Source organism: Rattus norvegicus, chromosome 3 (genome assembly GCF_036323735.1).
Source record: "Rattus norvegicus strain BN/NHsdMcwi chromosome 3, GRCr8, whole genome shotgun sequence".
In the NCBI taxonomy this organism is placed as follows: domain Eukaryota; kingdom Metazoa; phylum Chordata; class Mammalia; order Rodentia; family Muridae; genus Rattus; species Rattus norvegicus.
Window position 1 is genome coordinate 146,236,178 of NC_086021.1, and position 21,618 is coordinate 146,257,795.

The window sequence follows — 21,618 nt, forward strand, 5'->3', positions numbered from 1 at the left end:
GTTGCAACTTTGACTCAATGTTGAACCTTTAAGGACTCTTTAACAAAGTCTCTTGAATCCTATCTGATCAAAGGTCCAAGGCACATGTCTGCCATGCTCCAGAATGCCGAGCTTCTTTGGTGTGGATGTTTCCTCTGACACTCAAGATCCAGAAACATCATTCCAAAGAAGCACAATTTCTTTCTTGAGTCCCTGTGTGTACCCCTTTCTCAAATTTGCTGATTTAAAGGTGTTTACATCCTGGTGCCCAAGGACTGGATAAAGAGGGCTATTGAAAATATATAACTGAGGGCAAAATTTGAACTTCCAGGGTAATGGGTTCAAATGTGTTCTTTCCAGACATTTTCTAGGAAGCACAGAGTGAGGGCAGGGAAAGAGAGGGCTATGACATAGCTTAAGATGTGGATCTGTAGTAGAGATAGAGAAATATTCATCAGGTTCCCTAGAGGAACAGAACCAAAAGGATGGATATATATATCATCCATCCTTTGATGATGTAATCCATATGATCCATCCATATGATATGTAATCAAAAACATTACATTAAAAGATTAATAACAGTTGTCTTGGGTTTCTTGATGCTTCAACAGTGTTAGTGATCCTACATTGGCTGGCTCACAACAACCCAGTAGTTATTCAGTGCACTAGGCTTGTTATCTCAGCAGTCCTAATCTGGCAAGAAAAACCTGGAGGTTCCTGGAGACCCAGTTACTGCAGGCCCCAATGGAATCCAAGGAAGGCTTGAATAAGCAACAACAACAAAAACAGAGTCAATCAACTCAGCAGCAAAAGCAAAGGCAGACCTGGCAAAAGTGGAGGCCAAGGAGAAAAGGAGAATAATCTTCCTTTGGCTGTGCCCTTTTTTTTTTCAATCTTTTAAAATCTAGGCTGCTATGTGAAGGTGTCACCACATTCTAGGGAAATCTTCCCACATCATTTAAAGCAATCAAGACAATCCTTCAGTTGAGGCTCTCTCCTTAGGTGATTCTAACTTGTGGAAAGTTGACATCAAACCATCTATCAGAGAGTGATGATCTTCTATCATGAGAGTGATGTTTTACCATGGTGCTACAAAAGGAGTTTGAACCATTGAAACTGAAGTTGGACCTTTTAGTCATTATGATGTAATGTTTTCTCAGGAATGAGGTCACAGTGCTCCTTATCAATTGTAGACTACTCATTTCTTTAATGTGTGTGTGGAGGAGTCTCTTCTTCCTCCCTTGTGCTAAGATTACAGATGCAGGCCACTGTGCTTTGTACATAGTGTGAGGTTTCTTATTTCTCGACAGCCCTGTCATGACTAATCTGGATGTTCTATGATCCTCATCAGTTTGCTAAATACAACATTTTTCATCTTAGCACCTGAACCAAAACGGATTGTGCTCACAAAGAGTTGTATTACTTACTCTTTTTACTGTTATAAAACCCTAGATACCATCAATAGGACAGAATTTTCCTTCTTTCTTACTGCCTCTCCAAAAGGAAAAATGCCCATCCATATGTTTCCTAAGGTGTCTGGTACAGCTCCAAACGTCACATTGTCATTTTACAGAATCTTGAACAAGAAGCAAAGAGCACCGAAAACAAATAAACAAGCAACAACAACAACAACCACAACACCTATCTTTTTCTAGAATATGCTCTTTCTTTCTGGTAAGCAATTGTCTACCAGAAAGAAAGAACACATTCTAGGAACATGTTTGCCTCATCAAGACTCCTCTTTTATCCTATGGGCTATACATGAAAAGACCTCCGGAGAGGACCTTTCCCTCAGGAGGAGACCCCCAAGCGCCCAATGACCGAGCCGAGGCCACTCGGATGCAATCAGCAAGAGGGTTTATTGGAAAACACAGGTACCTGCGGGCACACAGTCTCTTCGGAGGACTTGCGCGCCCAACAGCTCCAGCATGGGGCTTTTATAGGGTTTGGGGAAGCAGAAGCGGGCGTACAGAAGCAGATGCATAGTTACGGGGATTGGTGGATTTAAACGAAGCATATAGACATGTTCACATATGATTGGTTATTTCACAAGATGAGGTAATAAGGTATAGCTACACACATTGGCAGGTTTGAATCATATTCGAATGAGGTTGTAACATGGTAAGAGTACGTGCGGGCTGGGACGTCCTGAATGTCGGGGGGGAGGGGGCTAGGGACTTATCTCTTCCTGCCAGATCCGGTACTCCTAGTCTGTTCTGTATTCCTTTCCTTTTATGGTCTGTTAGTTTTAACGGTGACTCGGCCCTAGGTATCTGGGCGTGCCTGGGCTTGTTCAAGCCTGTTGCAACTCTGAGTTAAGACTCATGGGGTGGGTCTTTCATTTTCCCCCATTTTCTTTTAGACTTGAGTAAAATCCTTTACTCAAATCGAATTCTAAGGAATCTCTTCCTGTTGTCTTACCCTCTGGTATTGTTGGGTGAGAACAAGCGTCTGAATGACTGAGAGTCTGTTCTTTATGAACTGCATCAATCTGTTTAGAATGCAGGGGCCAAAGAGGAGGATTAGGAGGAGGATGATTAAGGGTCCCATCAAGGTGGACACCAGGGTAGCAAACCAAGGGGATCGGTTAAACCACCCCTCGAACCAGCCTTGTTGGGAATCAAACAGCTTCTGTCTCTGGGCCAAACGTTCTCGGAGCTTAGCCATGTTATCTCTCACTAATCCTGTATGGTCTGCATAGAAACAACATTCTTCTTTTAGAGCAGCACATAGCCCTCCTTCGCGAAGGAACAGCATGTCTAGCCCTCTCCTATTTTGTAAGACTACTTCAGACAAAGATGTTAAGGACTTTTCTAATGCACTCACGGATTCCTCGATAGCTTTTAGATCTGCATTCATGGCTTCTTGTAGCTGACGAAAGTGACCCGTCTCGATGAGGGCGGTGGTCCCCGTCCCTATACCTGCAGCCATTCCTCCTAAGGTGATTCCTCCCAAGAGTAGAGCTAGGGTCATGGTGATGGGTTCTCGCCTGAATCGAGTCAGCCTCTCAAAATGTGAGTATATGTACTCGGGCCCATGGTAGGTGACCTTAGGCCAAATTTCTACCAGTACACAGTAGTCTGAGGATCTGCGGAGGATTGCGGCGGAGATACAAGGTGTCAATCCAGTGTTACAGGCCCAATAGGTGCCTGTAGGAGCTGCTAGGTAGTAGCTTCCAGTGGGGATCCTCTCGGTGATAGCGCAGAGGACCTGGTGAGTGGGGGGTATGGTCCCTATACAGAGTCCCTGTCCTGAGACTTCCGGCAATGTCAGCCTATGGCTAGGGAGGGTTGTGCAGCTGGCCGGGGCCGTAGTCTGATTAGTATAATTCCCCATGACTGCCACACCCTCATAATAGGGCGGGCTAGAGACCAGGCACAGCCAGCATTCTTGGGTCTTGTCAGGTTCTGAATAATTGAGTGCCAAGTATGCCCCGGTCACTAAGTTGATTAGCCGGTCTCCCGTTCCTAGCAGCTGAGGGGCCGGTGTGGAAGGGTCCCTAGTCGGGGAGGGAGTTGTCAAGATATCCCCGGAGTTCTGAGTGGTGTTTAGCCATAGTGGGGGTCCGACCGGGGGCAGTGCTGGTGCTGGTCGGGAAGGGGGCTTTTGATCCATGAGGACTGGGTTTGGACCAATCTCTTGTGTGACCCGTTCTCTCACCAGTTGGAGGGAGAACAGGAGTCCTGGGTTAGTTTGGCCAGGGGTATACAACCGTATCCCCCACCTACGCCCCACCTTCCAATCTATGTTTTTACCTTGATCTGTGAATTCTATTGTAATTCGAGATTCGCCTGGAGTCTCAGGGGAGAAGGCCACTAAGTCCCCCTTCTTGGTCCCCCACCATCCTCGAGTGTAAGTCTCACACCCCCACTTAGCGCAGTAGAAGGTCTCAGGACCTCCGCACTCCCGTGTCCTCTTACCTCCGGGACAAGTATACCAATCAGAGTGTCTGCAGGGTGGGTATGAGTTGTGGGGAGTCCGCTCAGTATGCTCCCAGGAGTCCTTAGCCAGTTGACAAAGGTCGAAAGTCAAAGGGGGCCACCAGGTTCCTTCAGCATGCTTACCATTAGCTAGGACTTGAGACCAGCCCGTCTCTAAATTAGTTATTATCCAGGACATATTATATACCTGGTGGGGGCTAGCCCCCAGACTCGCCCCACCCCTAGTCCATAAGACAGTTAAGAGCAACAACGTGAAAATCTTAGCTTTAGGGGGTTTTGAGTGCGTTGAGCCTTCCATGTCTGGGGTGCGATGTTGTGATCTGCCGTTTCCTCAGGTCGGGCTGCCTTGGCATGAGATGCGTGGATCCAAGCCGCAATTCCGTCTACCTTCAAGGCTGTCGGGGTAGTCAGGAGAACTGTATAGGGTCCTTTCCACCGAGGCTCGAGATTCTTGGTCTGATGTCTGCGCACCCACACGGTGTCTCCGATCTGGAACGGGTGCGGCACCGTCGGTTGTTCAAGCCTGTCTTGGTAGGCCGCGGCTAGAGGTTTCCAGATGTCTCTCTGCACGATTTGTAGGGCCTGAAGATGTGCTGCCAAGGAAGGGCTATTAGCGAATTCAGCGATGTTTGAATCAAAGAAATTGATAAATGGGGGTGGGGTCCCGTATACTATTTCAAAGGGAGTCAGGCCATGGGAGCCTGGTGTATTCCGGGCCCGGTATAGGACTAGGGGTAGTAGGGACACCCAATCCTTTGAGCCAGTTGCAAGCGTTAATTTAGATAAAGTCTCCTTAATTGTTCTATTCATGCGCTCTACCTGTCCTGAACTTTGGGGTCTATAAGCACAATGTAACTTCCAATCAATCCCCAATAACTTGGCCACCAACTGACTTACCTGGGAGACGAAAGCGGGCCCGTTATCTGACCCCAATACTTGGGGCATTCCATACCTGGGGAAGATTTCTTCGAGGAGCTTCTTGGTCACCACCTTGGCCGTTTCATGTTTCGTGGGGAAAGCCTCTACCCATCCGGAGAAGGTATCTATGAACACTAAGAGGTATTTGTGTCCGTACATACCAGGCTTGATTTCAGTGAAGTCAATTTCCCAGTGGGTACCAGGCCGATGTCCTCGGGGACGGACTCCTTGTCCAATTTTAGCTTTTCCTGGGTTTACCTGAGCACAGGCCCTGCAGCTTTCAGTCACCTCCCTCAAGGCCTGATCTCGTCCCAGGAGGTAGGTGTCAATCTCTTCTCGTCTTAAGAGGGTCTTCATCTTCTTGAGTCCCAGGTGTGTTAATTTATGTAGGTAGGAGATTAATTCAAAGGTCATCTTCGTAGGCATAACTGTTTTCCCTGTGTAGACCCACCGTTTTAGTTGTGGGCACCAAACGGCCCCCATTTTCTGTAGGAGCTTTGTGTCCTCCGTGGTGTAGAGCCAACCGGTCTGTTCCGGCTGTGGAGACGTGGGTTGATCTTGGTCTTTTAAGGACAGAACTTGGGTGCCCATGGCGGCCTCACGCGCTGAGACATCAGCTAGCCGATTTCCCCGTGCCTCGGGGCTGTGTCCCTTCTGATGCCCTGGGCAATGTATAATGCTCAGTCTTTTTGGTAGGAACAGAGCTGCCAGGAGGGCCAGAATTTCAGTCTTGTTCTTAATGTCCTTACCCTCAGATGTGAGCAGCCCTCTTCTCCGGTAGATCTCTCCATGGATGTGTGCTGTAGCAAAGGCGTAGCGGCTGTCTGTATATACATTCAGCCTCTTACCTTCTGCCATTTTGAGCGCCTGGGTTAAGGCAATGAGTTCAGCCCGCTGTGCGGAGGTACCAACAGGCAAGGCGCTTGCCCAGATCACTTTGTCCTCCGTAGTGACCGCGGCTCCAGCTTTCTGTTCCCCGTTCACCAAGTAGCTGCTACCATCGGTATACCACGTATGGTCAGCATCCTGGAGAGGTCGGTCCGATAGGTCTGGTCTGGTTCCATGTACTTCTGCGAGGATCTGCAGACAGTCGTGCTGTTCTGCCTCCTCTGGCAAAGGAAGCAGAGTGGCTGGGTTGAGAGCGACCACGGGCCCAAACTGGACCCGTTCCGCATCCAGTAGCAAGGCTTGGTAGTGGGTCATGCGGGAATTGGAGAGCCAGCGGTCAGGGGGCTGTTTTATCAAAGCCTCCACTGCATGGGGTGCCAGGATGGTGAGTGGCTGCCCCAAGGTCAACTTCCCAGCGTCTTTAGTTAGGACGGCAATGGCTGCCACCATTCTCAGGCATGGTGGCCAACCAGAGGCCACAGGGTCTAATTTCTTAGACAGGTAGGCTACCGGGCGCTTCCAGGGTCCCAGTCTTTGTGTTAGGACCCCCTTAGCATACCCTTGCTTCTCATCCACAAATAGTTCAAAGGGCTTGGTGATGTCTGGGAGACCCAAGGCAGGGGAGGACAGCAAGGCCCGTTTAATGTTATCAAATGCCTCCTGTTGTTCTGCCCCCCACTGGAAGAGCACCCCCTGTTTAGTGAGAGGGTACAAGGGGGCTGCCATCTCGGCAAACCCAGGAATCCAGAGGCGGCAGAATCCCGCCGTTCCTAGGAATTCCCGTAGCTGTCGGCCATTTCTTGGGGCTGGGATGTTGGCCACGGTCTGTTTCCTAGCCGGAGTCAGCCATCGCTGTCCGTCCCTTAGTTGATAGCCTAAATAAGTAACCTGGGTCTGGCAAATTTGAGCCTTTCTGGCAGAAGCTCGATAGCCCAATCGCCCCAAAGTCTGCAAGAGGGATTCTGTTCCCTGGTGGCATGCTGTCTCAGAAGTGGCCCCTAGAAGAAGGTCATCAACAAACTGAAGAAGTATAAGAGTGGGATGCTGGACTCGAAAGTCAGCCAAGTCCCGGTGTAAGGCCTCATCAAAGAGCGTTGGGCTGTTTTTGAAACCCTGTGGTAACCTTGTCCAAGTCAACTGTCCCGAAAGCCCCATTTCAGAGTCTTTCCACTCAAAAGCAAATAAGGGCTGGCTTTCTGGGCTCAGCCGGAGGCAGAAGAAAGCATCCTTCAGATCTAAGACCGTATACCAAGTATGGGTGGGAGGCAGGGTGCTGAGTAGGTTATAAGGGTTTGGGACAGTTGGATGAATATCTTCTACTCTTTTGTTGACCTCTCTCAAATCTTGTACTGGCCTATAGTCTCCAGTGCCGGGCTTCTTAACAGGTAGCAGAGGCGTATTCCAGGGTGACCGGCAAGGGACTAGGATGCCTTGGTCTAAGAGCCTCCTGATATGTGGCTTTATGCCCTGATAAGCTTCCCATGACATGGGGTACTGTTTAATGGAGACAGGAGTCGCGGTGGCCTTTAACTGGATAATTAGGGGAGGCTGTTGGAGCGCCAACCCCATCCCGCCAGTCTCTGCCCAGGCCAGTGGGAATTTCGTGACCCAAGAGTCTATTTCTGGAGATTTTGGCTTGTCCTGTTCTGGTTCATATAATCTATATTCATCTTCTAACTGAAGGGTTAAAATCTGAAGAGGAATACCGCGGGGCCCAGTTACTCGGGTCCCTCCTTCTTCAAAATGGATCTGAGCTTTTAATTTGGTAAGCAAGTCAAGGCCCAGCAGAGGGTATGGGCAGTCCGGAACATGTAAGAAGGAATGGGTCACCTTACCAGTAGCCAGCTGAACCCGTCGATCTGTAGTCCAACGGTATCTCTTGCTGCCAGTGGCTCCTTGTACCCAGGCCGTCCGGTCGCTGAGTTGTCCAGGGGCCTGGGTGAGGACTGAGTGCTGGGCTCCTGTGTCCACCAGAAAGGTGACTGGCTGCCCCCCAACTTCAAGAGTTATCCTGGGCTCAGGGGGGGCTCCTGGCCCTGACCTCCCTAATCTTTATCTAGGGCCAAGAGGGAGGTCTGTGGGCGGGGTCTTCGGAGCCCGCTGGGTTTCTTAGGGCAATCTCTGGCCCAGTGTCCTCTTTCTTTGCAATACGCACATTGATCCTTATCTAGCTTTGGCCCCTTTCGAACTCCCACCCTCTCTCCCCTTTTCTCTTGACCCTGAACTACGGCGGCCAAGATTCGACTCAACTCTCTGCTTCTTTTTCGGTCTCTCTCATCCTTTTCTCTACGTACTCTATCTTCCTTTTCTTCTTGTGTCTCTCTCTTGTTATAAATTCTTTCTGCCTCCTTAAGTAAATCCTGCAGTGTATACCCTTGTAAATTTTCTATTCTCTGTAGCTTGGCCCTGATATCTGGTGCTGCCTGCCAGATGAAGGACATGGAGACATTTGTCATTTGTCCTGGATCATCTGGATCATAAGGGGTATACATGCGATAAGCTTCCTTAAGTCTCTCTAGGAAGGCTGAGGGAGTCTCCGCAGCCTCTTGTACCACTTGTTTCACCTGAGCCAAATTGGTGGGGCGTCGTGCCGCCCCTCGGAGACCCGCTAGGAGCAACTGGCGATAAAGGCGTAGGTGTCTCCTACCTTCAGCCGTGGTGAAATCCCAATCAGGTCTTGTAAGTGGGAATGCATCATCGATCTCTTCCGGGAGCAAGGTGGGGCGTCCATTGTCCCCCAAAACATGTTTCCTGGCCTCTAAGAGCACTCTCTGCTTCTCCTCAGAGGTCAGGAGGGCCTGTAAAAGTTGCTGTATATCATCCCAAGTGGGCTGATGGGTAAGCAAGACAGATTCTATCAGGTTGGTGAGAGCCACCGGATCCTTAGAAAAGGGGGGGTTGTGTTGTTTCCAGTTATATATGTCGGCCGCTGAGAATGGCCAGTATTGCATCTGGCCGCCAGCCCCTTGTCTAAGCGGAAAGACCTGGGAGGTGGAGTCTGGCGCCACCTCGCGTCGTCCCCGAAGTCTTCCAGCCACAGGGGAAGGGGCCGCCTCGAGTCGAGGTCTAGCAGGCGGCTCCACTTCCTCTTCTCTTGGCGGGGCTGTAGGTACAGGGTACGGAGGAGGTTCTTCCAACAGGAGATCTATAAGGGGGGAATTTGGGTCCTCTGGGAGGACAGGTTTCGGGGGAGGGACTTTGGGAGATTCTTCCTTAGTTAGAGCAGGATAGAGAGAGGAAGAAGCAACCAAAGGGTCAGGTGGGCTCGGGGAAACAGGTTTAGGGGAAACAGGAAGCCAATTCGGGTCCACAAAGGGTTCTGCCCAAGGAGGAGGGCTAAATGCCAAGCTCTCCCAGGTGACAATGTAGGCCACCTGGTCAGGGTGTCCGTACGGCTTCTGGCGGAAAATCAGGTCCTTAACCTGCAAAATAGTGGTCTTGTTAAAAGTGCCGTTCACCGGCCATCCTACATCGTAAGTGGGCCACTCGGACGTGCAGAGGGTCTGCCATTTTCCTTTCTTGATCTCGACCGACTGATCACGTGCTCGGTCTCGGACGTCCTTCCAATGGTCTAGAGTGAGACTCAAGGGGGTTGTTAGCGATTGTCCCATGGTAGCTTCAAAGAAAATTAGGGCACAGATTAGACAGACAAATCCAACGATCAGACAAATAACAGACAGACGCACCGCGCGGCTTCGACGTAAAACCCAAAACAAAGAGTCAGATGGAGGTGCCGAGGGTCCTGGACCCTCTCCTCCAACCAAAACCACGTATCCCTCTGATACGGGCTGAGCCCCAAAGAACCGGGCTCCAGACACCCTTGGAACGTCTTCCAGGGCTGCCGGGGGGAGAAGTCCAAGCTCGTCAGCTCCTTCTCTGACCCGCCCAAACGGAGGCGCTGAGGGTCCTGAACCCTGAGACACCGAAGGCCCTGGGCCTTCTCCTCCGACCAAAACCCAGATCTGAGTCCAAAACTGAGACGAACTGAACACGCGCACAGGACAAGACAAGACAAGACAGGGCAAGACACGACAGATGCCGGCCGGCTTACCTCCCGGTGGGTGGTCGGTGATCTCTGGGCGGAGGATCTCCAGGTCCCGGGCGAGTCCCCAAAATGAAAAGACCTCCGGAGAGGACCTTTCCCTCAGGAGGAGACCCCCAAGCGCCCAATGACCGAGCCGAGGCCACTCGGATGCAATCAGCAAGAGGGTTTATTGGAAAACACAGGTACCTGCGGGCACACAGTCTCTTCGGAGGACTTGCGCGCCCAACAGCTCCAGCATGGGGCTTTTATAGGGTTTGGGGAAGCAGAAGCGGGCGTACAGAAGCAGATGCATAGTTACGGGGATTGGTGGATTTAAACGAAGCATATAGACATGTTCACATATGATTGGTTATTTCACAAGATGAGGTAATAAGGTATAGCTACACACATTGGCAGGTTTGAATCATATTCGAATGAGGTTGTAACATGGTAAGAGTACGTGCGGGCTGGGACGTCCTGAATGTCGGGGGGGAGGGGGCTAGGGACTTATCTCTTCCTGCCAGATCCGGTACTCCTAGTCTGTTCTGTATTCCTTTCCTTTTATGGTCTGTTAGTTTTAACGGTGACTCGGCCCTAGGTATCTGGGCGTGCCTGGGCTTGTTCAAGCCTGTTGCAACTCTGAGTTAAGACTCATGGGGTGGGTCTTTCATACATAATTGCACTGCTCTAGACAAATCACAGGCAAAAATGGCATGACTTCTTTGGTGGGCTCAAATGACTTGTCCTTTGGAGGGGCTGCAATATTACACCCTAAAAAAGTTCAGGCTGTTCTCAGCAATAAGGTGGGGAGAAGTTACTTTAGGCTGGAAGCCATAGCAACAAGACTGAGAGAGCAGTTACTTTCCTTAGAATTGTAAAGGAGGATTAGTAATTAGGAAGTAAGGAAGAAAGGGGATTTGTCACAGCAGAGAGGAGGCAGCCACCGCTAAGCTTGTAATAAGCAGATTGCAAGAAGAAAATGTTCAAATGAAGTTCATGGGCCTTCATTATAAACGGTGAGTGATTAACGACATTGCATTTCATTAAATTTATGAGTTGTACTTGTTATACAACACATCACTAATAAATAACGGCGGATGGATTAATATTGCTGTTCTCCATCAATATTTTCATGATGTCTTTTCATCAGAATTAACTGTTGCCAGGAGAAAAAATCAACCGAAACCCTTCAATGTTGATGAAGCAGAATGACTTAATCAGTTCATTGTAGAAATAAGAAGGAAAGCGGAGTCATACATAAAACCCTGACCAGAGGTTCAGCTTCTGGCATCCTGAGGAGAAAAGGCAGACTACTTGGGCATCTCCTTGTTTAATCTCAGGTATTAGCAGAGATCTCTGTATAAAAATTGTCAGTCTCTGCTGCAGCCATAAATCTACCACTGCTCAGGTGTCTGCTGACCTACACTATTTCTTCCACTGACCTATATAGCTTTCCTACAATTCTTAGTTTACATTCCAGTACTCACAGAGATAAGATTTACATCTGAAATATCTCTTCCAGGTTCATATAGTAGAGGCTTGGCCCAACATTTGTTGGGAGGGTCATGGATCAAGAGTATTATTGACCTTGATACAGTGGCAGAAAATACAGGGGCAAAAAAGCTAAATCAATAGTGTGTCCTTTAAGGGTAGAATATCCCTAGTCTTTTTCTCTCCCTTCTCTTTCTTCTCAGTCATTCTGTCCCAGCCACCCCTCCTTGCTGTGGTGAGGGTGCAGTTTCAGTTTGCCACACCTCCTCTTGCTGTCATCTACTTCACCACAGGCCAAGCTCGCAATGAACTGGAACCTCAGAAACTGTAGCTCTGGAAAATCTTCCCTTCTTTTTTTTTTTTTTTTTTTTTTTGGTTCTTTTTTTTTTCCGGAGCTGGGGACCGAACCCAGGGCCTTGCGCTTCCTAGGCAAGCGCTCTACCACTGAGCTAAGTCCCCAACCCAAATCTTCCCTTCTTTAACTTTATTCTTCTCAGGTGTTTTGCAACAGTAGTAGGAAGTATATAAAATATCCTTATAGAGAATAATGCACCTATTATGACCTCTAGGTATTCAATATATAGTTCTTAGTCTGGAGGTCAACACTGGTTTCAGTAACTTAATTTCTAAGCAGTCCTGGTAAACAGGCATTTTGCATAAATCAGGGATCTTGTACAAAACACAGGAGTTCTCTCCACTTCGGGCTAGTGACATGTAGTGGGACACTAGCATGCAGGGCTGACATTTAGGATGCATGGCCTTCTCAGTGATTGGTTAGGTTCTAGCCCAGTACAGTAGACAGATCTCCAGACATACTCTTAGAAGATCAACATAGAAGTTGTCAGTTTGGCATGGCATTACATCTGCTTTATTTGCTGACTGGTCAGATAGACAGGTTCAAGGTTTGGGAACCTCTCAGCAGGAAGACTTTAAAAGCATGTGGGTGGCATGTTTTGAACCCACCACACCAGTTTGAATTCTGTATCCTTAGAGAGCTCTTGCATAGCTGCCACTGCCTGGTCCGCTGCGATCATTCTCTTGCTACTTTAAGTTTTCTCCAAGACACCATTACCTGAGCACAGTGTGGAATAAACACACTTGCTGAATTGTCTGATTTCAATTGTTTTCAAGGTAGTGGATAATTTTTACAAGAGTATGAAAATGAAGCACGTTGTCCATAATTGTGTCTACACACACTATATTCTCCCAAACATTTAATGCACAATTAATATTTATTGGGTAACGAGTGCCTGGAATGTTTTATCATGGAACACCTCTGGCAGATTATAATAAGGATTATAAACTATTCATTATTAATTTCCATTCTTGATGATGTTTCTTTAATAATTTGGTTCTCACTATTACCATTCCCCCATTTACCCATGAATGCAGCTCCCCCGTCACAGATTTACAATGTGAAGTCAGAAGTCAAAGCTACGCAGAAGCCTTTTTTGGCTGAGCCCTGCCTTATGGAAATTCACCAATATCCTGTCACACAAATTCCTAGCTCTGACACAAAAAAATTGGATTAGGAAATAGTGAGGGAAGAGATATTCATGAAGGTGTAGCTTTCTGAGTGCAAAGGAGGAAATATCGTCGTGTATTTGTTACTGTCCATGGTTATAGAGTTATTGGGAAGCAAACAGTAACAGTGCATTGGAAATTCTGAGAAAATAGGCTGAGTGACTTATTGCCTGTTGGTCCAGAGTCTGCAAATCTGTTTTTGAAAGCACAACTGGGATAAAGCTACAGAATAATGTGTTGCTTTTTACCTGCTCCAAAGTCCTTTATTGGGTCCCAGGAGGGAAACCTGAGAGAGAAGGGAAATAACAGAAACTCACCAGCCTGGTTCTGTGTGTCACAGACTGAGAACAACAAGATAGATAAGCATCTGGCTTCTATTTTCATCTGAAATTAGTGACAAGTCTCCTTTAATGAGGGTAGACCTCGAGATGACTGTGTATCTCCATTTCTTCTTGGAATCAAATAAAGTCAATTAAAATCATTGCATTTCAGATGGGAAGCAATTCACAGTCTTTTATTAGCAGCACAATGGTGTTGTTTTCCTTTGTCACCAAGGTAGCAATTAACAAGCTTCCAATGGCACAGAGGTGGGTGACAAGCAAAATGGGTTGTTAGGAAGGCGGCTGTGTTCAGACTTCTTCAAAGAGAAACAGGCTTCTAAAGTAATCAGGGGACTCAGAGCCACCTATTTGGGCAGAAGGTTATGCTCTAGATCGGGAGTTATAACTGGTTAGTGTTGAAATGAGTAGCCACTGTGTGCTTTGCTATAAACTGGACATCAGTAGCACCCCTTCCATGTCCTGGGGACATTTTGGAAGAGGGAGTATAAGGAAACTGGAGGATGAATAGGAGTGAAGTAAGTCTACTGGAGAAGGCATTGATGGTCAAACCAAGAAGACAGCAGTTTTAATTATCTTTACAGTGCCTGAAAAAAAAAACAAAGAAAAAAAGAAAGAACCTAAAAGAAGAACAGAAACATAAGAGACTGACTAGTTGAGAAGTGAGTTGATAGGTTTCTATCAGTAGGGGGTGAGAAAGGGTAGAGAGAGGGGAGTGTGATCCAAGTGCATTGTATACAAATATAATATGGCCAAAATAGATGTAGCACGCTATTGGTCTCATTATGTGAGTATGTGGACTTTTCTCCAGGTGCTGAGCTTATCCTGCTGAAAGTTTTAAGAATCTAGATTATCTTGGTGCTTTCCAAGTATTAAATAATATAAAGCAGACACTGAAGCTAGTGAAAAATAAAAAGTGGTTTTAGAAGTTCTGATTGTTATAAGGTACCACTAGAGGATATGGGTGATTAATTTTGTGTGTTGTATTTTTAATACATATTGATTTTATTTCTGATTCTACTTTATACCTTGCATCTTCATTTTAAAAGTGATGGGCTTAGACTTTAGAAGGAAGGAAAGACTTTCTTGACAGTTAGTTACATTTTTCTCAAGAAGTCACTGGGAGATTAAAGAAAGTAGAAACCAATGAAGAGATGTGTGTCCAACATTAACAAGGAGATATGAAGACCCAGGCCTCTGATAGACAAACTGAGCAGGACCAGTGCTCAGGATGAGGGCCTGAGGGACCAAACAGAGCCCTTATTCTTATGGTCATCCTAAGTTTTGCAACCCTGCAAATCATTGCTGTGGTTCTGGTTTGCCAGGCTGTGATGATGACTCACCGAAACATCATCTTCTTGTCTTTCTCCAAAATTGGGTTACTAGATGTGCTATTTATTCCTGTTCTTATAAATCTCTCACATTCATATCTAATTTTTATTTTTTTCATTTCATTTCTAGCTTAGAGTGAAGTTTTGTCTTACTAATGGATATATTGAGCTTGTATAAGATACATGGACCTAAATGTGAGGTGTGAATTAAAAAAAGAAAACTGATTACAGAAAAATCCAAACTTGAACACTACTCATAGGAAAAGATGGGGAGATGGAATGATTATGTACTAGATGGCAATGTTCATGGAGAGATGACATTAATATATTCTATATATTCTTATATGCACACCTAACAAGAAAATCACTGCTCTACACCGTGGTAGCCTATTACAAACCTCTGCCTCTAAACTATAGAATTGTGTAGAAGTAGAATGAGTTCAAGTATTACTGAACTGTGCTGATTTCTACCTGTTTGTTAAAACTCCTTCCTCTTATCTTAGAAGGGCAAACCCTGGAGAGAAACTGCCTCTAGGAATGATTACCAAAGCCATTCCTCCAAAAAAAAAAAAAAAAAAAAAACCTGCTGTAAATCCTAGTTGTGAAATAAAGATTTTTTTCACCTGCAAGTGTCTTTTAAACACATTTTTAAGGCATTTCTAAATGCCTTTAAAAATGTCTACCTACAAATGTTCGTTTCTGTGATTTCTGTTCCTGCAACCATGTCTAATTGTGATAGAAATTCCTTGTGGTGGTCACAGGACTCTGAAACTACCCTCAGATGGCCAAACTGTTACTGGATCTTTAAAAGCTATAAGAAATTGGGGGGTGGGGACCTTGGGAGGCATCAGCTCATATGGAAATAAAGAATAGTTCTGTTGTTCTGTGGGCAATGTTGATTCTTTGCTGTGTGGAATTTCCACGATGTGCTGAGTAAACTCAAGAGTCTAATGCTGAGCAAAAAGGGAGCGAGAAGAGAGCGCAAGGAGGCAAAGAGATGAAAAGGATGCTCTAGATCCAGGAGATTGGGAATCAAGAAGACAAAGCTCGTACACTGTCTTCACTGTTACATTCTGTCAAGAGGTTAGGGAGAATGGAAGACAAGAATAGATAGTTGAGTTTGACTTTTAGACTGACTTTCCGCATTGGGTGAAAACCCAGACACCAAATGCCACAGTAAGGAATGATGGTGTTACAGAAAGTTTCATGGGAACTTTCTTCAAGGACCTGTCAAATTCTCAGGATATTTTTACCTCTGCTCTTGAACAAGTCTTACTTTCCTGTTTTCTTTCAAAATGGAGAACAGAGAAAGAGCTGGAGTGTAGAAGCATTGTTCAAAGTGATTCCAAGGACACGCAGTGCTGTCTACAGAGGGAAAAGACAGGTAGGCCAAAGCAGCAACAGCAGGATATGTTCTAAAGCAATGGAGCTGAAGCTGTTTGCAGTGAAGCCGCTTGTAGTTGAGGCTGGAAGTAGTTGCCTGAGTGGTAGTCTATTCTTCTAAAATTTATAAAGCATTTACTTACTGTTGTTGGGGGAGGAATCTGACTAGAATACTCTATGCTCACTCTAATAACCTCTTATGTACCAACCTTATCGATAAAGAATTTTACCCCCAGGAGATAGAGATTCAAGATGGCATGGCCACCAAGCACCCAAGGGGCTGAGTGGCTACTCCAAGGATCCTGAGAGACCCATGGAGGCTTTGAGGAGAGTTTCAGTGATGGAGAATGAGTCTACAAGCTCACAATCTATCTTATGGGAAGAAGCTTTTAAAAAGTGGTTTGATGGAATTGAGGGAAAAAGATGGTGCTTGGCATAGGGATGCAGAACTAGAGATGCTGTGGTAACAACAGGTATGGAGATGTGGCTGCAGCAGGCAAAGGAGCATGGTGTTGGTGAGTAGGGCAGATACTCAGGCCACTGGGAAGTTTTGGACATCAGTGGACTCAATGCTTTCCAGGTCCTTCCCACTGCCCAGTCATGATCAGACCAACTCTGAACAGCAACGAGACATCCAAGTTAAAGCTTGGCTTTCTTTCAAAGACTTCTGTGGTCCATGCTGCCATTGGAAACCAGTGGAAACCACGTGGCAGTCCACGATCCTTGAGGCTTCCCACTGCTATGGGCAAGGAAGCTTCTTTTGCAGTGGTATTGATACCTGAAGACTCAGAACTGAGAATGAGAGACATCGAAGGCTTCTGTGACAACCCCTCCTTTGCCAACCATTTCCAACAACAGCAACAGAAACAGCAGCAAAACCAAAACAATCCAGACAGGAATCTATTGAAGGAAGTCCTTGAAATCTATGCTAACGACACTGAAGTTCTGCACAGCTGATGGCTTCTAATGCAGATGTGGGAGAGGGAGTATGGGGTGGGAAAGGACTCAGTTTTCTTTAAAGGGCTGGCCTGTGGGAGTTTGACCATGCTCCAAAGATTATATGGGGCAACACAAACTGGACTTGGTATTTGTTTGTTTGTGTAGGAAAAGCTCAAGCATGTTAAGGTGGACCTAGAGGGAAAGGGAAGAGAGTGTGATTCAGGTTCATTGTATAAAATTCCTAAGGAGCAAAAATATTATGTTGGGAAAATCCTCCCCCACTCACCTGTCTTCCCTCCAAAACTTAGAACTGTGACTTACTGATTTACTCTAAGCAGAGAGAAAATTCTGCTTGTTTATTCTGCCTCCTTTTACCTTGCTGTATTTAGAAATTTGAAGAGAAAAGCCACATGTATACATTTTTATGGCAGACAACACCCAGTGATACATACATATGATCATATATGTACATACAGAAACTATGTGTGTGTGTGTGTGTGTGTGTGTGTGTGTGTGTGTGCATTCACATACATGCAAAGCTGATACAATGGGAAGGAATATTTCCCATTTCCCTTGCTCAGTCAGAGTCATTTTGATAACATACTCTTGGGTTGAACTTTCTGCTCCATATTACTTGGTGGGAACATGGAAATTAACATGTGAGAAACACAAATGGATTTCTTGGCTATATTTAAGTCACATTGTCACAAGCTAGGGTCATCTGAAAGGAGGGAAGCTCAGTTGAGAAAAATGCTTCCATAAGGTTTAGCTGTATGGAAGTTGTAATTACTGATTGAAGGGAGAGGGTCCAGACAGTTGTGGGTTGGGCCATTCCTGGGCTGGTGGTCCTGGATTCTATAAGAAGGCAGGCTGAGCAAGCAATAATGTACAGAAGAGCACCTCTCCATGGCCTCTGCATCAGCTCCCGCCTCCACGTTACTGCCTTGTTTGAATTCTTGTCCTGACTTCCTTTGATGATCAACAGTGATATTGTAGTTTAAGCCAAGTAAATCCTTTCCTCCCCAGCTTGCTTTTGGTCATGGTGTTTAATCACAGCAATAAAAAATTCTAGCTAATACGATGAACATTTCTATGTGTGTGTAATCATTGATCTCTTTACGTGATGGTTGAATGGGAGAAGGGAAAAGTAAGAAAAGTAAAAGAACATACTAGAGATATTTTCATGTATCCTGGCACAATTTTAAATTTCCTCCTTTAGCTTGACCAGAATAGGATCACATTGGAATAAAGTGCTGAATATTATTTAATGCTATATGCAAACATGTATATATTTATTTTTTCTATTTTTTGTTGGATATTTTATTTATTTACATTTCAAATGTTGTTCCCATTCCCATTTTCTCCTCTGGAAAACACCTATCCTATCCTCCCTTCCCCTGCTTCTGTGAGGGTGCTCTCCCACCTACCCACCCACTTCCACCTCTCTGCCCTGGCATTTCCCTACACAGAAGCATCAGACAGACCTTTCCAGGCTCAAGGGCTTCTCCTCCTATTGACGTCCAACAAGGCTATCCTCTGCTACATATGCAGATGGGACTATATGTCCCTCCATGTATACTCTTTGGTTGGTGGTTTAGTCCCTGGGAGCTCTGGGGGGTGTGGTTGGTTGATATTGCTGTTCTCCCTACGGGGTTGCAAACCCCTTCAGCTCCTTTAGTCCTTTAATTTCTCTATCAGTGACCCTGTATTCATTCCATTGTTTGGCTGTGAACTTCTGCCTCTGTATTTGTCAGACTCTGGCAGAGCCTCTCCAAAGACAGCTATATAAGGCTTCTATCACCATGCATTTCTTGGCATCCACAATACTGTCTGGGCTTGGTGTCTGTATTTGGATGGATCCCCATGTGGGTCAGACTCTGAATGGCCTTTCCTTCAGTTTGTATTCCAAACTTTGTCTCCATATTTCCTCCCCTGAGTATTTTGTTCCCTCTTATAAGAAGGACTGAAGCAACTGCAAATACAAAAGTATTAACTCTTGACTTCATGTGGTCTGTGAATTGTATCATGAGTATTCTGAGCTTTTGAGTTAATATCCACATATCAGTGAGTACATACCATGTATGTTCTTTGTGATTGGGCTACCTCACTCAGGATGATATTTTCTAGTTCCATCCATTTGCTTAAGAATTTCATGAAGTACTTGTTTTTAATAGCTAAGTAGTACTCCATTGTGTAAAGTACCACATTTTTCTGTATCCACTCCTCTTGTTCAAGGGCATCTGGGTTGTATCCAGATTCTGGCTATTATACATAAGGGTGCTATGAACATACTGGGCAAGTATCCTTGTTATATGTTGGAGCATCTTTTAGGTATATCAGGAGTGGTATAGCTGGGTCCTCAGGTAGTACTATGTCCAATGTTCTGAGGAACCACCAGACTAATTTCCACAGTGGTTGTACCAGTTTAAAATCCCATCAACAATGGAGGAGTGTTCCTCTTTCTCCACATCCTTGCCAGCATCTGCTGTCACCTGAGTTTTTGATCTTAGCCATTTTGACTGGTATGAGGTGGAATCTCAGGGTTGTTTTGGTTTGCATTTCCCTGATGACTAAGGTTGTTGAACATTTCTTTAGGTGCTTCTTAGCCATTTGATATTCCTCAGCTGAGAATTCTTTGTTTTGCTCTGTACCCCATTTTTAATAGTGTTATTTTATTCTCTGGAGTCTAACTTATTGAGTTCTTTGTATATATTGGATATTAGCCCTCTATCAGATGTGGACTGGTAAAGATCTTTTCCCAATCTGTGTATTGCCATTTTATTAATCCATTAGAATTAATGACAGTGTTCTTGCCTTATAGAAGATGTGCAATTTCAAGAGTCCCACTTGTCCGTTCTTGATCTCAGAACATAAGTCATTAGTATTCTGTTCAGGAAAATTTGCTCTGTGTCCATGTATTCAAGGCTCTACCCCACTTTCTCTCTACTTGTTTCAATGTATCTACTTTTGTGTGGAGGTCCTTGATCCACTTGGACTTGAGCTTTGTACAAGGAGATAAGAATGGATCAATTTGGGGGTTGGGGATTTAGCTCAGTGGTAGAGCACTTGCCTAGTAAGCACAAGGCCCTGGGTTCGGTCCTCAGCTCCAGGGGAAAAAAAAAGAAAGAATGGATCAATTTGAATTCTTCTACATGCTGACTGCCAATTGAACCAGCACCATTTGTTGAAACTGCTGTCTTTTTTCCACTGGAAGGATTTAGCTTCTATTTCAAAGATCAAGTGGGTTCATTCCTGGGTCTTCAGTTCTACTCCATTGATTAATATGCCTGTCTCTATACCAATACCATGCAGGTTATGTTTTTTGTTTTCTGTTTTTTTTTAAACTGCTGCTCTGTAAATATACATTATTAAATATAAAATTACTGCTCTGTAATATAGTTTGTGGTCAGGGATGATGATTTCTCAAAAATTTCTTTCCTTGTTGAGGATAGTTTTTGCTATCCTGCATTTTTTGATATTCCAAATGAATTTGTAAATTGCTCATTCTAACTCTATGGAGAATGGAATTTTGATGGGGATTGCATTGAGTCTATAGATGGTTTTTGTCAACATTGCCATTTTTACTATATTAATCCTGCCAATCAATGAGCATGGTAGATTTTTCCATCTTCTGAGATCTTTTTTAATTTCTTTCTTCAGAGACTTGAAGTTCTTGTCATACAGATCTTTCACTTGCTTGGTTAGAGTCACACTGAGGTACTATTTGTGACTATTGTGAGTGGTGTCATTTCCCTAATTTCTTTCTCAGCCTGATTGTCCTTTGAGTAGAGGAAGGCTACTGATTTGTTTGAGTTAATTTTATATCCAGCCACTTTGCTGAAGTTGTTTATCAGCTGTAGGAGGTCTCTGGTAGAATTTTTGGGGTAACTTAAGTATACTATCATATCGCCTGCAAATAGTGATATTTTGCATTCTTCCTTTCTAATTTGTATCCCTTTGACCTTCTGTTGTTGTTTAATTGCTCTGACTAAACTTTGAGAATTATATTGAGTAGGTATTATATTGAGTATTATATTGAAAAGGCAGACTTGTCTAGTCCCTGGTTTTAGTGTGATTGTTTCAAGTTTCTCTCCCTTTAGTTTGATCATAACTACTGGTTTGCTGAATATCACTTTTTTTTTATTAACTTGAGTATTTCTTATATACATTTCGAGTGTTATTCCCCTTCCCGGCTTCCGGGCAAACATCCCCCTCCCCCCTCCCCTTCCTTATGGGTGCTCCCCTCCCAACCCTCCCCCCATTGCCGCCCTCCCCCCATAGACTAGTTCACTAGGGGTTCAGTCTTAGCAGGACCCAGGGCTTCCCCTTCCACTGGTGCTCTTACTAGGATATTCATTGCTACCTATGGGGTCAGAGTCCAGGGTCAGTCCATGTATAGTCTTTAGGTAGTGGCTTAGTCCCTGGAAGCTCTGGTTGCTTGGCATTGTTGTACTTTTGGGGTCTCGAGCCTCTTCAAGCTCTTCCAGTTCTTTCTCTGATTCCTTCAACAGGGGACCTATTCTCAGTTCAGTGGTTTGCTGCTGGCATTCGCCTCTGTATTTGCTGTATTCTGGCTGTGTCTCTCAGGAGCGATCTACATCCGGCTCCTGTCAGTCTGCACTTCTTTGCTTCATCCATCTTGTCTAATTGGGTGGCTGTATATGTATGGGCCACATGTGGGGCAGGCTCTGAATGGGTGTTCCTTCAGTCTCTGTTTTAATCTTTGCCTCTCCCTTCCCTGCCAAGGGTATTCTTTTTCCTCATTTAAAGAAGGAGTGAAGCATTCACATTTTGATCATCCGTCTTGAGTTTCGTTTGCTCTAGGCATCTAGGGTAATTCAAGCATTTGGGCTAATAGCCAC

The 21,618-nt window shown here is 45.3% G+C and overlaps 1 protein-coding gene across 1 annotated transcript; it reads right to left on the minus strand.

The window, feature by feature from the left end:
- Positions 1-1,819: 1,819 nt before the first annotated feature.
- Positions 1,820-7,432, minus strand: LOC134486452 (uncharacterized). Its single transcript, XM_063285316.1, has one exon. It carries the CDS (start codon positions 7,293-7,295, stop codon positions 4,158-4,160), a length of 3,138 nt encoding a protein of 1,045 aa, XP_063141386.1. The 5' UTR covers positions 7,296-7,432; the 3' UTR covers positions 1,820-4,157.
- Between the last annotated feature and the right edge of the window lie 14,186 nt (positions 7,433-21,618).